This window comes from Eumetopias jubatus, unplaced genomic scaffold (genome assembly GCF_037043125.1).
Source record: "Eumetopias jubatus isolate StellerSeaLion01/CBP00866 unplaced genomic scaffold, mEumJub1_p1.0 scaffold_5, whole genome shotgun sequence".
NCBI classification, from domain to species: Eukaryota; Metazoa; Chordata; class Mammalia; order Carnivora; family Otariidae; genus Eumetopias; species Eumetopias jubatus.
This window is the reverse complement of record NW_028274811.1, coordinates 25,437,901-25,457,423: the sequence shown is the minus strand read 5'-3', so window position 1 is coordinate 25,457,423 and position 19,523 is coordinate 25,437,901. Positions and strand designations below refer to the sequence as shown.

The 19,523-nt window shown below is 36.4% G+C and overlaps 1 protein-coding gene and 1 long non-coding RNA gene across 4 annotated transcripts in view; one reads left to right on the top strand and one right to left on the bottom strand.

The window, feature by feature from the left end:
• Positions 1 to 19,523, bottom strand: part of LOC114209423 (uncharacterized) — a 58,407-nt gene that overhangs the window by 16,443 nt on the left and 22,441 nt on the right. For both annotated transcript variants that reach the window (XR_003609350.2, XR_003609349.2), the window contains exon 2: positions 9,053 to 9,124. This is a non-coding gene — a long non-coding RNA (uncharacterized LOC114209423). The remainder of the gene's footprint in view (positions 1 to 9,052; positions 9,125 to 19,523) is intronic.
• The window catches only part of FNIP1 (folliculin interacting protein 1), a 154,349-nt gene that overhangs the window by 118,285 nt on the left and 16,541 nt on the right, over positions 1 to 19,523 (top strand). For both annotated transcript variants that reach the window (XM_028103458.1, XM_028103460.2), the window contains 4 exons: positions 8,054 to 8,200; positions 9,045 to 9,214; positions 12,484 to 13,909; positions 14,727 to 14,895. In XM_028103458.1, the coding sequence (XP_027959259.1) occupies positions 8,054 to 8,200; positions 9,045 to 9,214; positions 12,484 to 13,909; positions 14,727 to 14,895 (1,912 nt within the window). The remainder of the gene's footprint in view (positions 1 to 8,053; positions 8,201 to 9,044; positions 9,215 to 12,483; positions 13,910 to 14,726; positions 14,896 to 19,523) is intronic.

Below are 19,523 nucleotides of genomic sequence, written 5' to 3'. Positions count from 1 at the left end.
CTAGTTTGGTGAGAGTTATTAATTACTGATTTAATTTCTTTAATAAGTATAAGACTCTTCAGGTTATCTCTATCTTATGTAATTTTTGGTACTTCTAGGTGTCTCACGGTCCATTCCAGTCAATAAATTGGTGGGTGTAGAGTTCATTTTTGCTTAATTATCCTATAATTGTTCATCAGTTAGTAGTGATGACCCATCTTTCATTTCTTATATCAGTAATTTGTGTCATTTCTCTTTTTTCTTGGTTATGTTGTATAGGAGTTTATCACTTTTATTTATCTTTTCAAAGAACTAGGTTTAATTTTTTTGACTTTTAATTGGTTGGTATTCTGTTTTCAATTTCAATGATTCCTGAGCTAATTTTTAATATTTCTTTTCTTCTACTTGCTTTAGTTTTATGTTGCTCGTCTTTCTTTAGTTTCCCAAAATTAAAGCTGAGATTATTGCTTTCAGATGTTTCTTCTTTTTTGATATATGCATTTAATGCTATAGATTTTCCTTTATGCACTGCTTTTGTTAACATACCCCAAATTTTGTTAAATTGATTTTCTTTTAGTTCAAAATATTTATTTTTTATTTTATTTTATTTTTTAAAAGATTTTATTTATTTATTTGACGGAGAGAGACACAGGGAGAGAGGGAACACAAGCAAGGGGAGTGGGAGATGGAGAAGCAGGCTTCCCGCTGAGCAGGGGGCCCGACGTGGGGCTCTGTCTCAGGACCCCGGGATCATGACCTGAGCTGAAGGTGGAGGCTCGACCCACTGAGCCACCCAGGTGCCCGGTAGTTCAAAATATTTTTTAATTTCTCTTGCGATTTTTTTCTTTGACCCATGTGCCGTTTAGAAATGTGTTGTTAAATCGCAAAGCATTTCTTTCTCTTACTGATTTCTATTTTAATTCCATTGTGGTCTAAAAGTATATACTGTATGATTTCTACAAATTTCTTTTAAATTTGTTAAGGTGTGTTCATGGCCTAGAATGTGGTTTATTTTGGTGAATGTTCCATGTACACTTGAGAAGAATGCGTATTCTGTTCTTGGATGAAGTATTCTGTGAATGTCAGATCCAATTTGATTGATGGTGCTTTAATATTTCCCTCCACTCTGTTTGGCTTGCATGGTGTCTGAAAAGAAATCTGATGTGATTTTTATTATTATTCCTGTATAGTTAAGGTGTTTTTTGTGTTCTGGCTTCAGATTTTCTTTTTGTCTCTTGTTTTCTATTCTGGTGTGAATATGATATGTGTAGGTGTAGATTTTTTGTTATTTATCTTGGTGCCTTATAGGCTTCTTGTATCTTTGGTTTGTTTGCTGTTGTTAATTGTTCAAAATTTTCAGCCATTATCATATACTTCATCTGTTTCTTTCTCTGTTATTCATTTGGTATTTCCATTATAAATATGGGAAATTGTGATCTTCCCACAGTTCTTTGATATTCTTTTCCATTTTTTTTATCCTTTATTCTCTTTGCTTTTTAATTTGGGAAATTCCCACTGACCTGTCTTTAAGCTCACAGATTATTCCCTCAGCTGTGTTCTGTCTGCTGATGAGCCCATGAAGGACATATTTCATTCCTGTTACAGTATTTTTGATTTCCAGCATTCTCTTTGAGTCTTTCTGAGAGTTTCCATCTCTTTGCTCACATTACTTATATGGTTTTACATGTTATCTACTTTATTCATTAGAGCCATTTACATAACAATCATAGTTATTTTCATTTCCCTATCTGATAATAACAAGTCTGTGTCTTACATCTGAGTTTGATTCTGATGCTTTGTCTTTTCAGACTGTGTTTTTATTGTCTTTTAGCAGTTTTTTTGTTGAAATGGTCTGGTGGTGAGGTTTGGGAATGGGGGAAGGAAGTGTTCTATAATCTTGTGACTAAATCTTAATTCTTTTTAGTGAGCTTGAATTCCTGGGTTTTGACCTTCAGAAGTGTTTCTTAGTCTTTTTTTGCTCCTCATAGATGAGTGAGGAAGGCTAGTAGCAGTTGAAGTTGTCTAATTGCCCATTTCTTAGGTCAGATAAGACTCTGGTATAGTTGGACTCTTGGAGGGCAGATGTTTGTTTTGGAGAATGCCCTAGGTGCACTTAAAAATTGTTACACTTCCTCCCTCTCTGAAACACAGAAGGATGTTTCTTTGATCCTCATCATGGAAATCTGATGGTACTCCCTGAAAGTGTGGCAGTCTCCCTAAGACTGGTACCCAAGGAGTTTTTTAATCATTCAGTGGTAGTTCATCTTCATTGTGCCACCATTTAGTCAGTCACTGTTTAAGTATTCCTACCAATTATTGGCCGTAGAAGCATCTGCTTCAGGAAAGGTGGTCTTAGCTATGATTCTTGTTTAGTTTTCGGGGTGATGATTTATCCTCTGACCTCAGTTCTGTGATGTAGCTAAGAAAAGTCACTGATTTTCAATTTGTTCAGCCTTTTTCTTTTGAGGATTAAAGTGATTACTTCTAGGCTTTTTACATGTCAGCTGGAATTGGAAGTTTAGATATTTTTTAATCAATATTTTTATATAAGAATACACTGAATTGAAATAGAATTGCAAAATTTCCATTTAGCTAAAACTCAAATTGTTTTTGTTTGGAAGTTAAATTACATTAAATACCACTGATTAAAAAGAAAAATATAGTGATGAGCTAATAACTAGGCAAACAAAACGAAAACTGTTTCCCAAACTCCTAGACTTCACATCAGTAGGTCTAGAGCCTAGCATTTTTACTTCACAGTCTGTTTGGGAATTACTAGCTTAAACTGTTTTCAAGGAGAAAAATTACCAAACCTGTACTGCTACAATGCTAGGTATCCTGCATTGTACAGTTGTGGCTGTCCAGCCCTGAGAGAGGATGTCAGAGTTAGCATTTGAGAATAATTTTACTTTGAAATAATGAGTTTCTGGGCTTAGAAATTCTTGAGAGAGATTGGATGCAATGGGAGAAGTTCTTATGTTTTATTGAAACCAAGACATGATGAACCTAATACCATAGTAAGTTAAAACATTATTATAGCTGGGTACAATGGTTATTTATGTATTTCTCATGGTTTATGGGTTTATGACAGCTTTGCTCTTCATACATTCCCTTGTAGCCCAGTTCATCTGTATTTACATAGATAGGAAATTTTATTTTAATTGCATGACTCAGAAAAAGAATTCTACAGTGATTTCTCTTTGATAAACCTATAAAATACGCCTTTGTCATGAATGTAAGTGGTTTTTGAGAAGTATGAAAAGTTTTAATCTTTTTAGTTTCTAAATTTAATCTGTAGTTTGCTTGAAAGTTCAAAGATTCTTAAGAGTTTTGCTTTTCCTCAAGTGGATAATATAACTAAAAGAAATGTGCTATGAATGATCGGGTATTTTGTTAATTTTTAAAATTTTTTATTTTATTCAAATTGTTCAGTTAACTTTAGACTGGAATTATTACAAATATGTGTTTGAACAATTCTTTTTGCTTATATGCCTAAAAGAATCCTGCAATATTCTTTTTGAGTTTCACATTTTGCAGTGTTACAAAGCAGTGAATCTTTGCCCATGCGTTTGGAACTATTACATTTACATTATTGGATTGATAGTTTCTTCTCTGCAATCACAAGCTTTGTGGAAAAAGGCCAAGAGTCTCTATTTGAGGTCTGAGGAAACTGTCGTTGTAGATCCAGCTGAGGTTACCAGAATAGTAAATATTGTCAGAAAATTCATTCCTAGTAGAATACCTGTGAGTTAATTGGTATGTTGTTAGGTAATCTATATGACCTAGCTTTAGAATTTTAATATTGTCTAGAATTTACAATATATATGAGTTGTAAAATCATTGCAAATGTATGATTCTGTACCTTTCCTTTTGTATTAGTTTATTTTACTTCAGTCACTGTACAAATATGAAAGGCTATGTAAGTCAGTTAAGCATTCTTAAAAAATCCTAAAAATACTTTATAAGGGGTACCTGGGTGGCTCAGTGGATTAAGTGTCTGACTTCACCTCAGGGTATGATCTCAGGGTCCTGGGATTGAGCCCTGGGTCAGGCTCCACCCTCAGCAGGGAGTCTGCTTCTCCCTCTCCCTCTGCCCCCCTCAAATAAATAAACTTAAAAAAATACTTATAAACTTATAATTTTTATTAAAAGGTCTGTCAATAGAAGTACTTAAATATATCCATTTGATCCTCATTATATACAGATTGTATATTTGTGAATTCACCTACTTGCTGAAATTTATTTATAGCCTCAAAATATACTCACAGTGCTTTTATGATCATTTGTAACATGTGCAGAGCAGTGAAAAATTTGAGTAGCCTGATACATTCCTAGATGAGATTGAACAAGACCAGTGCTCTGCCTTCTTGTTTCAGCACTCATTCTGTAAACAGGTATCCTTTTGACATGTATTTAGTGGTAGCCTTTTGGCATTTTGCACTTTTTGTTAGTGATTTTGCTATTAAAAATCACCCCAAGTGTATTGCTGAAATGCTATCTAATGTTCCAAAGTGCAAGAAAGCTATGCTATGCCTTGTAGAGAAAATACATGTAAGCTCACTCAGGCATGAGTCATAGTGCTATTGGCTGTGAATTCAGTGTTAATGAATCAGTAGTATATTAAATAAGGTGTCTTTAAACAGAAACCCACATAAAACAAGGTTATGTATTGAAGGGCTGACAAAAATGTTGATGAGAGATTCACAGGAACCTAACCATGTATTCTCCCTAGGAACAGTGATTCATTGTTCACTAATTCATTGTTTGCATCAGCTTTATAGAACATCACTGCAAATAATGAGAATCCATCATACTTAATTTTAAAATTAAGTTATTAAAAATTAGCAATTATATAATTTTTAAAGTATGTGATTATCTGAGACCAGATGATTAATGATTTGGGGGTAGTTGAGAAGAGGAAGGAAATGATTCACATGCATGCAGAAGCCATGAAACCTAGAGAAACAGGAAGCATGTTTAGTTAGGAGCCATCTGGCAAAGATGCGGTTCTTGGATTCTCACTCAGACTTTGTGCATATCAAAGAAAACTAAATCACGTCCACAGTTCCCTTCCAACTAAAGGAGTCTTTTATTCTTTAGGGTCAGTCAGGAAAAATAAAGGGTCAGATGACTAAAAATTCTTGCTTACCACTGAAAATTAGGGTATAATCATTAGGGGAGAAGAAAGCCCTATTAGTTCTAGATTGCTGATGACAACATAGAGTTGTATATAATGAGAAGCACTATTGCAGAATTAATTTCTTTGCCTTCTTTGCATTTGATACACTCTGAGGTCAGAGTACATAGCCTTAAACACCAAATTCTAAAGCTAATGTCCTCAGTGGACCACTATACTAATGTTAGTGAACTGGCTCTGACCTATGACACATGGACTTGTAGTAGTCACAAATATGCTTAAGAAACTCATGGAAAACGAATCGATCATTTCATTCATTCATGTATACAGTGTTTCTTGTAATCAGAAAGTATATTTACATGGTTAAGAAACAAACTAAACATGCCCAGAAATCTAATAATGAAAAAGAAATGAACTCTAGCCTGTCTCTTCTAGTATCCCATTCTTACTTCCCAAGAACATTGTTTTTAACTCTTACCTATTTCTTTTGTTATTTACCTCCACATTATTAAGCAGTATACTTAATGCAGCTATTTCTTGATTTATCAATTTTGGAGCATACTTATTTCCTGCCATGACTTTATACCTGCCCATTGGTCATTTAGCTTCACTATAGCTCTGGCAGTGGCTTGTCTTCCAGTTCTGGTAAATTTTCTATTTTATCTATTTTCCTCTGTCTTCCCTCTCTTGAATTTTTTTTGTTAGTAATTGGCATTCCTTGACTGATCTTTTATATCTCTTTCATGTTTCCCTTTTTCTGAATGTATTATTTACTGTTTTCTCTGGAGTCCTTTTCTGTAAGTGTGTGTGTGTTTCCGTTTTTCTGTTTGTGTCCCTCTGTCCTTGGAGGCTTTCCCTTTGTATCAATATTGTGGTTGCCTGTCCATAGTTAAGAGCAAGGTACTAAAATATGGGTTGGGAGTTCTGCGCATAATTAGGTACAAACTGGAGAACTTCACTTTAGGGCGGTGTTTCTCAACCTGTTTTCATTATCACTTCCTGAAGGGGTATATTTAACACATTTTTTTCTCCTAATTGTGGTCCCTTCTTCCCATGATATTTTAATGCCACAAGATTTACTGTATATGTTTATATACTGTGAAAGATTCAAATATCAGGAAGGGTTTGGGCAATGTTACTTCTCTGGATTACTCAGTTGCTACGTCTGTTATTCTGTCTGTAGTCATTCTTTGGGAAAAAAGGTTATAGAAAGAGGTCACCAACCATTTACAGACCTTGAATTAATCTACCAGTTTATAGTCCTATATAACTCCTGCCCTCAGCTTTACTAGAAACTTGTGAGTCCTGAGCCTCTTCTTGTGTCAGTGGAGCAGATTAGCTCCTTTATGTACACATCCCCTTCTTTGAGCACTATAAACCAATATGTTCATCTCCCTTCACTTAACATTCCTCTCTTATGTTTTGGGTTGCACAATTTTATTAAATCTGTAATTAGAATTTTAAGATTACTCTCCATTTTTATTTGTTATAGTAGTTTTATCTGTTTTCAAATCCTTAAGTGATAGTCATTTGAGACATCAGAACTGAAAGGAGATAAACACTGGTGTTTGCTTTTCCATCTTATCTGGACATCCTTAATAGGCTTTAGCATTTAGCATTTTCACATATTCCTAGTTGATACTTGAATCATATTTTTCTCTATAAAATACCTTGAACTCTTTCCATTTATTTATTTCTTTTAAAGTTCTCAGCCATGATATTATGCCCTACCAAGAACTCATAATGTGACCTGTGTTTATCACTTTTATCAATTATATTATCTCATCTTCATACTGGGTCAAGATTCAATAAAACTTGTATAGGCAAGAGAATTCTTTTCTTTTTTTGGATTCTAGGTGTTAGAGAATTATGCTGAAGTAGGTATTAGAGCTTGTAAAGATCTCAGAGAACTTTTTAGAGCTGTACTTTCTAATATAGTAGCCATTAGCCACATGTGGATGCTTAAATAAAATTTAAAATTCAGTTCATCAAACTGACCACATTTCATGTTCAGTAACCATATATGGTTAGTGGCTGCCATCTTGGATATCATAGATACAGAGCATTCCCATCTTTGCCAAAAGTTCTATCATATAGTACTGTTCTAGAGAATAGAAAGTACAGCACCATTCTGTATCTTCCAAGAGATCAGCTAGTTTCTTAAGCCTCAACTTTGTAGGAGTTTCTTAATCTAGTGAGCGTATAGGACTTGGCTGAATAGATATTAACGTAGAAGGAAAATGATTGATACTTAAAGATATCCATGAAGCTTTAAGGAGAAAGTGCAAGTCATGGGACTAGCTGTTGTCTAAATGCAAGAGACAGCAGCCAGAAAAGCATCATCACAATTGTGCAATAATGCTCTCTTGTGCTGATTCAAGGAAAAGCTTCAGGAGGTTGAGAGTCGTAAAATAGTGTATGCAGATATAGTGTCCTCATCATCCTTCAGAATTTTACTAAAGGGTTTCAGCATGGCAACAAAATGATGCTGATAAACTATCGTTTTGAGTGGGTATATGGATAAGCTATTATCCAATTCAGAATATTTTTCTTTTGTAGGTTGTTGATAATTTGCATTATATTTAAGTATGGCATATACCTTAGAAATGTAGAGCAGGAAGGACTTTAGAAATTATCCAGTCCTATGCTCTCATTCTACAGGTGTAGGAAACTGATGCTTTAAAATAGGGAAGTAATTTACCTGAGGGGACACAGTCACTGGGGCTAGAGCCAGCCCCAGAACCAACATATTTTGAGTTCATGTGTAGAACATTTCCTGTGGTACTATGCTGGTGACAAAGAAGGAATGACTTGATTCATTGTGGCCTCTTGAAAGCTTTAATAATCTACCTGTGAGGCCCAAACTGGTAACATAAACTTTTAAGAGTATGTAATTTTGGGAACTGTGAATTTCATAATGTGTTTTCCTCTTTTTAGAACAACAATTTGTAATCTTTATACAATGCCACGAATTGGAGAGCCTGTCTGGCTTACAATGATGTCGGGGACTCCAGAAAAGAACCAGCTTTGCCATCGTTTCATGAAGGAGTTCACTTTTCTAATGGAAAATGCTTCCAAAAATCAGTATGGCTTTCTCTCTTTGTCTCTCTTTATATCTTAGATATTATTTAGTATAACTTGATATTTAGATTGTGATCAAATCTAGTTACAAAAGTGAAATAATTAACTGGGTTTTTAGGAATTATTTCTTATTATTAATAACCAAAACAATTCTAAAAGATAATTAAGAGATAGGATATGGATGAAGGCCACAGAAAACAGTAAAATGAATGAAATGAATAAAAAACAGTAAAAAGGTCTTTAATTATGTGTTAAATTAAAATTCCTGACAACTTACAGACCTCTCTGAGGCTTCCCATTTTTTGGTGAATTGCATCCACTTACACAGTTTCATTCTATAGAAAATAAGTAAAAAAAAATGAAGTGCCAGGATTCCAGTGATACATATTTAATGTGATATTTTATCATACTGTTTGCTTGTAACCATTCATCAAATTCCTAGAAGCCATCTTTTTGATGGTAGGCAAAGTTTGCTTAATACTTTCCTTCATTTTCCCATTCAGTAATTTGGAAATGTATAGTCCTGTTGGTTGATTCATTATAAACACTGAAAAGAAACCAGTTTTTCAAGTAAAATGGCATTTTTGCTTTGTAATTATGATCAGATACAGCTCTGTGTGAATACTATTTTTTATTTTAAGGATTGTTTTTTAACTCCTACCCATCCAAAAACTTTATTCTCATTTTTGTCCAGGTGACATGCCTGTCTTTTCTTCTTTCCTCTCCTTTTTTTATGCTGTTTGGCCACATGAGAGTATGTACTCTCTCTGCTTTATTCTGTCACGGCATTTTACATTAGGTTTAATGAAGGCAGAATGGAGTCTGATAGGGTGTGTTTTGTTTTCAGATTCTTACCAGCACTCATCACTGCAGTTCTGACCAATCATCTTGCCTGGGTTCCAACGGTCATGCCAAATGGACAACCACCTATAAAAATATTTTTAGAAAAACATTCCTCTCAGAGTGTGGACATGTTGGCAAAAACTCATCCATATAACCCACTTTGGGCACAACTAGGTATGTAGTCTGAAAACTCTTACATGATGCATAACACTTAAACTTTTGTGTAGCTGTCTGGAGTTATTTTATAGCAAAAACAAAAATTAAGAAACAAGATGTTCTCTTTTATCTCCTCCATTCTAAAGCACTTTTTCTTTCCTTGTCCTTTTCATGTCTGCGAAACCATCTCCATCTTTGGTCTAATATCAATTTCTTCTAGATACACAACTGCAGTGAGAGCTAGAGAAGCAGGATCATGACTGATTTACTCATAACGTCAGGGTCTTTAGGGAGTTTTAGGTTAATGTACTTTGCCTAGAAAGAATGAATCACAGTCATCTATGATAGCTAGAATAAATTTGGTTAACTGAGAAGCAGTCATTGAGATTTCTGTTTTCCACTTTTGCTTGTTTGTTGAGTAATTTTGGAAAATGTTTCCCTTATTGCGAGGCCCCGTTAAATAAATGGGTAACCCAGGAGAGAAGGGATGGTTGATGAGTTGACAGTCATTAGGAAGGTATTGTAGCATGGTGCTTAAAAGTACAGGATGTGAGTCACACAGACCACATGTGAGTCACAGTCTCTTTGTTTATAATTTGGGGATAATATGTAGTACATACTTCATAAGGTTACGACAAATTAGAGAATACCTGTAAAGTGCTTAAGAACAGTGTCTGGTAAATGTGACTGCTGTTACTCCTTCTCTTACTATTAGGTCGTGGGGGAGGAGTCCAATGAGAACATTTTGATGACTTGATAGAAACTTCTCTTAGGTTGTGCTGATGAGTGAGCTTGCCAGGCAGGTTGTCATGTAGCTTATTCATGTAACTTCCCTCCCTTTCTCTTTCTTCCCTCCCTCCATCCCTCCTTTACTTTCTTCTACTTAATTGAGGAATAATTGACACATAGCAAACACATATATATATACAATTTTGTAAGTATCGATATTTATGTCAAAATATAAACACCTCTGAAACCATCACCAAAATCAAGATGGCAAACATACTCATCACTTCGAAAAGTTTCCTCATGCCCTTTTGTAATCCCTCCTTCCTGTTTCTCCCCACTCTCCCTGTTCACCTTCCACCTCTCACCCCATACCCAGGCAGCTACTGGTCTGCTTTCTATCACTATAGATTAGTTTGAATTTTCTAGATATAAATGGAATCATACAGTACATGCTTTTTTTTGTTGTTCTGACTTTTTTCATTCAACATAATTATTTTGAGATTTGCCTATGTTGTTTAAGTACTAGTCAATGCCTTTATTATGCTGGGTAGTATACCGTTGTTTGTGTATTAACTTAGTTTTTTTCAAATCAAGTAATTCAGTAGCATTTTATTTTTTTGGACATTTCAAATTTATTTTCAATTCTGTAATCATATATTGAGTGCATAATATATATAAGACCCTATGCAAAGAGCATTGGAGCATATAAAGATGAAATGCAGTTCTTAGCCTCAAGAAGTGGACAGTTTAGGGTGCTTGGGTGGCTCAGTTAGTTAAGCGACTGTCTTCGGCTCAGATCATAATCCTGGAGTCCCAGGATCAAGTCCTGTGTCGGGCTCCCTGCTCGGGGGGAGTGTGCTTCTCCCTCTGACCTTCCCCGCTTCTCGTGCTCTCTCTCTCTCTTCTCATTCTGTCTCTCAAATAAATGAAATCTTTAAAAAAAATGGACAATTTAGGGGCTCCTGGGTGGCTCAGTAGGTTAAGTGTCTGCCTTTGGCTCAGGTCATGATCTCGGGGTCCTGGGATAGAGCCCCTCTTTGGGCTCCCTGCTCAGTGGGGAGTCTGCTTCTCCCTCTCCTTCTGCCCTGCCCCCCTGTGCATGCATGCTTGTGCGCTCTCTGTCTCTCAAATAAATACAATCTTAAAATAAGTGGACAGTTTATTACTGAAGGTAATAAATATGAGGACAATAATGATAATTCAAAGAGGAACTATAAAAGAAATGAAAAGTTCAGTGAAATTTCAGTTAAGGAAGCTTACTTTTGCCCAAGGGAGGATGCTTGGGTGGGAAGCTTTGGACTGGCAGAGAAACAGAGGAAAGGGCAAGCACATAGCATGAGGAAAGGGGTCTAGGTGTTAAGAGTGCTGAGTTGATTCAGTGTTCCGGTTTAAGTAGTCTTCTTTAAGTGGGACTTAGTGCGAATAATGATGAAAAAGTGTAACTATAAGAAGATAAACCTGGAAAAGTAAAGTGGAACTGGTCAGGAAAGACTCACTTGCCATGTCAAAGCAGTTCAGTTTATTTGGTAATTCATGAGAACCTTAGGAGTAGTTTTGGACAGTGGCATGTGATGGCATTAGAGCCAGTGTATTAATTAGAGGAGAAAAATTGTCATAGTGCTGTCTATAGCATATATTTATCTGAGACCTATTTGTTCCCTTAAAAAGTGTGGGAGTTAGGCTTTAAAGTGTGTATACAGATAACTTGCTAAAATTGAATTATATTTAAATTAATGACTTTGTATTCTCTATTTTTAAGTGTGCTTTGGCACCTTTTTCTGCATCTAATTTGAGTATAGCATAAATACAGAAATTACATTGATAACTCTTAGGTTCCCATTGCCCTTTTCTTATGTTGGCGTCTAGTGTGGATACAAAAGTGAAAATGAACCACATGGCTGAATGTGTTGCCCCTTCTTTTCCTCTTAGGATAGGTCTCACTCTTCTTGTCCTTTCTGGTCTTTTCTGAGTACCCAATCCCCTAAGAAATAGAAGGGCTTTTAAAAACATGGGAACTAGGTTGGGGTCCTAGGTAGGGCAATAACAGTTAAGGTTCACAGATGTGATTTAATCAAGAAAGGTTAAGTGTGTGATGTGACTACTCCAGTTCTGCTCCACGTTCTACCCCTACTCCCTTTTCTCCTTGCCCCCCAGTAGATACTGTGCTTTCTCTCCTCTGCATTAGATGCAGCTATAGAATCCTTTCGCATGTAGTTCTTTAGGTAGTACTTCTCTGCCCCAGTGAAGTGCTCTGCATGAGGCCTGGCACAGAGAATACTCTTGGTCGGTGTGACTTTCACAATTAACTCTTTGGTTGAGGTTTCAGAACCATAGGAGCTCCTTAAAGAGGAAACTAGAAGACCCCTCTATTCACCTTTCTCTTTGGTAAATACCATTTATCTCATCCTATCCTCCTGAATAGTCACTCACCTATTAAAGAACTAGAGTAAAAGCTGAACTAACCTTCATACAATAAGAGTAGATATCTGATCATTGGAAATAGCCTGCTTGGCTATGTGAGGAGAGGATGTGTTCATTAACTGATTCTTCCATTGCAGGGGACTTGTATGGCGCTATTGGTTCTCCTGTACGGTTAGCGAGGACTGTGGTGGTTGGCAAACGACAAGACATGGTCCAGAGGCTGCTTTATTTTCTTACTTATTTTATAAGATGCTCTGAACTTCAAGAAACCCATCTTTTAGAAAATGGAGAAGATGAAGCCATTGTTATGCCAGGCACAGTAATTACTACCACTTTAGAGAAAGGTGAAATAGAAGAATCTGAGTATGTGCTTATCACAGTGCATAGAAACAAAAGCAGTTTGCTCTTTAAAGACCCAGAAGAAACAAGGACTCCTAATTGTAGCTGTAAATATTGCAGTCGTCCACTCCTTGGGCAAAATATAGAGAATGTTTCACAACAAGAGAGAGAAGATATTCAAAACAGCTCTAAGGAGCTGCTAGGAATTTCAGATGAGTGTCAAATGATTTCTCCCTCTGACTGCCAAGAAGAAAATGCTGTTGATGTTAAACAGTTCAGAGATAAATTAAGAACTTGCCTTGACACCAAGTTAGAGACCGTTGTTTGCACAGGATCTGCTCCAGTAGACAAATGTGCCTTGTCAAAATCAGGCTTAGAGCCAGCAGAGGAAACATGGCATAATGAGGAATTGCTGGGTTCAGGTAATCACACAGGCAAAGTGTTGAGATCCACAGGAATGGTTGTGGAAAAAAAACCTCCAGATAAGCTTTTGACTGCTGCATTTTCTTGTGAAGCATCACAGACAAAGGTTACCTTCTTGATTGGAGATTCTATGTCCCCTGACTCAGATACTGAACTCAGGAGTCAGGCAGTGGTGGATCAGATTACCAGGCACCACACCAAACCACTGAAGGAAGAAGGAGGGGCTATTGATCAGCAGCATCAAGAAACTAAACAAACAACTAAGGACCAATGCGGCGAGTCTGATATACCAAACATGGTTTCTGGAGAAACCTGTGAACCTCCCTGTTGGAATCATTCAGACCCAGAAAGCATGAGCCTATTTGATGAATATTTTAATGATGATTCAATTGAAACCAGGACTATTGATGATATTATTGCAGTTAAAACAAGTACAGACAGTAAAGAACATTGCTGTATGTTAGAATTTTCAAAAGGATTGTGTACAAAAAATAGCAAACAGAACAGTGAATTTTGTAAATGTGTAGAAACAGTTCACCAGGATTCATGTAAAACCTGCTTTCCTCAGCAGGACCAAAGAGATGCACTCTCCATTCTTGTCCCCCATGGGGATAAAGAGAGTTCAGAGAAAAAAATTGCTGTAGGAACTGAATGGGACATTCCACGAAATGAAAGTTCAGATAGTGCCCTTGGGGACAGTGAAAGTGAAGATACAGGTCATGATATGACTAGACAAGTAAGCAGTTACTATGGTGGAGAGCAAGAAGATTGGGCAGAAGAAGATGAGATACCTTTTCCTGGGTAAGTAGGAAGTTTTTAACCTATAATAGACCCTATATAAATATGTACCATTCTTCTGTTTAGATGGTCTCTGAAGGTTGGTGGTAACTAATATAAAAGAAGAGATCATTGTCCTGGACAGATTCTCTTCTATTGCTGTGTGGTTTTAAGGAAAGATTAAAGGCTGAGCCCCATAGGTACCCCAGAAACGTTCTGTGAAGGTATTAAAGAAAAGCATATATGTATGTAGGAGATTCTTTCTGCTTAGGAGTTTTCAAGTCATTTAGGAGTGAATTATGCCCCCATATATATGGACCTGTGCTGAGCCCAGCAACTAGAGAGAGGTAGTCACAGAGAAAGTAGGAAATGGCTGTTAGGAATAAATTTGGTGAAGACTAAAAGAAAAACAGGAAATGTATACTGTGGGTCAGGTATACAAGGAGAAGATTCATATTTGAGAAATGTTATATTCCATGCTTTGGGTTTGTGATGTATTTAATATTTAGCTACTTTGTTTTGGATGATGGTTTTCATTTACTGATTGTATTAAGAATGTATTACATACACAAGGGACAGCATTCCGGATGTCTCTTATGAAAGATTTATACTCACGTCATTACATAGTTGTTCATACACCTTCTTTTCAGGATAGGAAGGAGTATTTTGTGGTCTGATTTATCACTTAGGCCAATTTTTACTTAAGGATGATTTTACTCTGAGTATATTTTATAGAAAATGATGGTACTAGAAATACAGACTAGTAGAGTCCAAAAATTTTTTTACTGATAAAATATGTATTACTAATTGGATATGCCTTCTTTTGGGACCTTTCTTCCAGATCAAAATTAATCGAAGTGAGTGCTGTTCAGCCCAACATTGCCAACTTTGGGAGGTCCTTGTTGGGTGGCTACTGCTCATCTTATGTGCCTGACTTTGTCCTTCAAGGAATTGGGAATGATGATAGGCTCCGTCAGTGTCTGGTATCAGATTTGTCTCATGCTGTGCAGGTGAGTTACCTTCACTGCTCTTGAATTTATTTAGAATGAACTTTGTTAACTGGTAGAACCCCCAAGTTACCGTACATTTTTGGTCATACTTCAGTATGTAACACAATCGTTCTCTTAATCTGTCACTTTTGTAGCTGTCACCATGAAAGCAAGTAGAGAGTTTCAGGAATCTATACAAACATAAATCTTAAATACAGAAAGTATTGTTTGTATTCGTGGATGTTCATCATCAGGTCATTTATGATATCAAAAAAATTGCATATGCTTAAATGTGAATGCAGTTCTTTTCTCAATTTCATTTTCAGATTGTTCATTGCTTATATAGAAGTACAATTGATTTTTGTATATTGATCTTATATTTTTCTACCTTGCTGAACCTTTTTTTTTTTTTAAGATTTATTTATTTTAGGGGCGCCTGGGTGGCTCAGTCATTAGGCGTCTGCCTTCGGCTCAGGCCGTGGGATCGAGCCTCGCGTTGGGCTCCCTGTTCTGCAGGAAGCCTGCTTCTCCCTCTCCCATTCCCCCTGCTTGTGTTCCCTCTCTTGCTGTGTCTCTCTCTGTCAAATAAATAAATAAAATCTGTAAAAAAAAAAAATTATTTATTTTAGAGAGAGAGAGGGAGAGCATGTGAGGGAGGGGCAAAGGGGGAGGGAGACGGAGTCTTAAGCAGACTCTGCATTGAGTGTGGAGCCTGACACAGGGCTCAATCTCATGACCTTGAGATCAGGACCTGAGCCGATACCAGGAGTCAGATGCGTAACCAGCTGTACCACCCAGGTGCCCCAACCTTGCTGAACTCTTTTATTAGTTCTTGTTTTCTGTGTGGATTCCTTAGGTTTTTCTACGTACACGTTCATGTCATCGATGAATAGACAGTCTTGCATCTTCCTTCCCAGTCTGGCTGCCTTTTGTCTTTCTTACCTGATTTTATGGGCTAGAACCTTCAGTACAGTGTTGCATAGAGGTGCTAATAGTGGACATCCTTGTCTTCTTCCTCATACTAGGGGAAAACATCGACTCTTTCATTATTAAGTGTGATGTTAGCTGTGGGATTCTTAAAGATGCCCTTTATCAAATGGAGAAAGTTTCCTTCTAGTCCTAGTTTCTTTGTCCTCTCCACCTTTAAGTCATGAATGGATACGGCATTTTGTCTAATACTTTTTCTGTGCCTATTGATACGATCATTTGGTTTTTCCTCCTTAACTGTTAATGTGATTGGTGACATGAGAGGTGGTAGATTTTTAGATGTTAACCAACTCCGGTATTCCTAGGGAAAACATCCCACCTGGTCAAGGTATATAGTTCTTTTTATATACTACTAGATATGATTTGCTAGTATTTTATTACAAATTTTAGAATCTGTATTCATGAGGGATATTAGTCTATAGTTTTCTTGTGATACATTTGTGTAGCTTTAATATCAGAATAATACTTGCCTCATAGAATGAGATGGATGTGTTCCCTCCTCTGTTTTCTGGAAGAGTTTCTGAAAGATTGGTATTATTTTTTCTCCAAATGTTGGATACAATTCACCTGTGAAGTCATTTGAACTTCCTGGACTTTATAAAATGAGAATATTTTAAATTGCTGATTCAATTTCTTGTTGTAGATCTATTCCAAGTTTCCATTTCTTCCTGAGTCAATTTTGGTAATTTTTGTCTTTCTAGGAATTAGTTACATTTAAGTGATTTCATTTATTTGTTGGAATAAAATGGTTCATAGCATACATTTATAATCTTTTTCAAAAATTTTTTTCAAAGATTTTATTTATTTGAGAGAGAGCAAGTGAGAGAGAGAGAGAGGAAGAGAAAGCACAAGCGGCAGGGAGGGGCAGAGGGAGAAGGAGAAGCAGACTCCCCTTGAGCAGGGAGCCCGATGTGGGGCTCAATCTCAGGACTCAGGGATCACGACCTGAGCCAAAGGCAGACACTTAACTGCCTGAGCCACCTAGGTGCCCCCATTTATAATCTTTTTAATTTCTGTAAATTCACTGGTTATGCCCCCTCTTTTATTCCTGATTATTGTAATCTGTGGTTTTTCTTTTTTTCCCCCTCCTAAAAGTAGCATATTCCAAAGAAGATTTCATTCATGACTTGACTTCATTAATAGTTCTTTTTGGCCCATATGCATCAAAGATGAGTAGGCTGTGGCCCATGGGACAAATAGGCTTGCTTTTTTAAATTCAGTTTTATTGGAACACGATTACATCCATTTATTTATATACTTTGTGACTGTTTTCCTGCTTCAGGAGCAGAGTTGAGTCATTGAGACAGAGACCTTATAGCCTTTAGAGCCTAAAATATTTTCTCTCTTTGGCTCTTTATAAGTTGGCTGATTCCTATCCTAGCTGAAGGTGTGTTAATTTTATTAATCTTTTCAAGGAAACCAACTTTTGTTTTCACTGATTTTCTCTATTTTTTTGGTCTTTTTTTTCTCATTAATTTCTGTCCTCATCTTTATTATTTCTTCCCTTCTGCTTGCTGTGGCTGTAGTTTGCTCTTTTTTTTGTTAAGGTGGAAGATTAGGTTATTAATTTGAGGTATTTTTTCTTTTCACATATAGGCATTTAGCTCTAAATTGTCCTCTAAGCACCGCTTTAACCAAAGATCATAAATTTTAATCTTTTGTTTTCATTTTCTTTCACTTCAAAATATTTTCTAATTTCCCTTGCTATTTCTTTGACCCATGGTTTATGGAGAAGTATGTTTTTGATCTCCAAATATTTGTGGAATTCTTAGATTTCCTTTTCTTCATTTCTAAATTGGTTCCATTGTGGTCAGAGAACAAACTTTATATGATTTTAGTCCTTTTAAATGTATTGAGTCTTGTTTTCTGGCCCAGCATGTGGTGTATCTTGGAGAATGTTGCACATGTAGTTGAAAAAATAGTCACCTGTTGGGGCGCCTGGGTGGCTCAGTCATTAAACGTCTGCCTTTGGCTCAGGTCATGATCCCGGGGTCCTGGAATCGAGCCTGCATTGGGTTCCCTGCTCAGCGGGGAGCCTGCTTCTCCCTCTCCCTCTGCCTGCCACTGCCACTGTGCTCACTCTCTCTCTTTCTCTGTCAAATAAATACATAAAATCTTTAAAAAAAAAAAAGTTGCCTGTTTTTGGACAGAGGTTTCTGTGTTCTTGCTGATTTTTCCACGTTCTTGTTGATTTTTTGTGTAGTTGTTCCATCGTTTATTGAGCGTGGAGTATTGAAGTCACCAGCTTTTGTTGAGTTTTCTATTTCTTCAATTCCATGTGTCATTCTAATAATTTTTTTTTTTTTTTAACAAAACCTCCTTTCCCATTGCGAGAACAACATATTTAGGAATGGAGAAAGCCAACTGGAAATCATGGGTGAGAAAATATGGCTCGCTGAGCAAGTATTCCCTTTATTATTAGCTAGAAAGGTTTAAACCTCCTGTGTTTGTAGTAAATTATCTTAAGTTGTAAAGTTTGGTGTTTTATTGTATAGTAGGTAAATTCAGAAAAATCTAGATATAAAAACAAAGTTTAAAAGAAAACTTATCAAAACTCGTGTCTCGGGGTGCCTAGGTGGCTCAGTCGTTAAGCATCTGCATTCAGCTTGGGTCATGATGGGATCGAGCCCCACATCTGGCTCCCTGCTGGGTGGGAAGCCTGCTTCTCCCTCTCCCACTCCCCCTGCTTGTGTTCCTTCTCTCTCTCTCTCTGTCAAATAAGTAAATAAAATCTTAAAAACAAAGAAACAAAAAAACTCGTGTTCTTTATATTTAAAAGCCATCTTGCTCAATGCTTTAACACCAATCAAATAATACTTACTGACATACTGTGTTCTGAACATGGTGCTGATCGTCCAAGGAATATATGGATGAAAAATAAATAACTTCTGAAGTTATTTACTCAGTAATGGAGGAAGTAAGGGATGTACGTATATGAATAAGTGTAGTACAACACATAAAAAAAAATGCCTGAGACAGATACTAATAAGTAATTTAATGCTTCACAGGAAAAAATTTATATCACTTAATGGTATTTGTTCTTCAGAATATAGCAACCTTTTCTATTTTTTTCAATTCTGTCCCCCCATTGCCTGATAGAGTACTCAGTATTTGTTGAAATACTTGGTTAGGAAATCTGATGTGGGTCCTTGTGATGCTCTTTGTGTCCTCTTGTCTTTCTTTATGTTTGATCTCAGTCACTCAGTGTCTTTTTTTCCCCTCCATCTATACCCATTAGCACACACTACATTCTTTGATGTTGCCTCTGGAAGCCTGGAACTGGAGGGGGTGACTGTCTCCTATTGAAGACAAAACATTTCTGTTTTAAAGGGTTTTTACCTTAGGAATAGGAGGAATAGTAATAATAATAAGCATTTAGTTTTTATTGTAGCCTTAATGTGTGTCAGGTACTTAAATGTAATACCTCACTTAATTTTATGGTACTTACTATTATCATTCCTATATTTCAGATATAGCACAGGGAGGTGTTTGCAGTTATATTAGATAGGGGATGGCAGAGCTAGAAATCAGTCCTGATCTGCCTGTTCTTCAGCAATGCTCTTAAGCATCTGTGCTTAATATATACAGAACACTGTCTCTAAAACAGATGAACAAAGGTAAATATAAATAAAGTAGCAAAATTGGCATTAACAAAGCTTGCA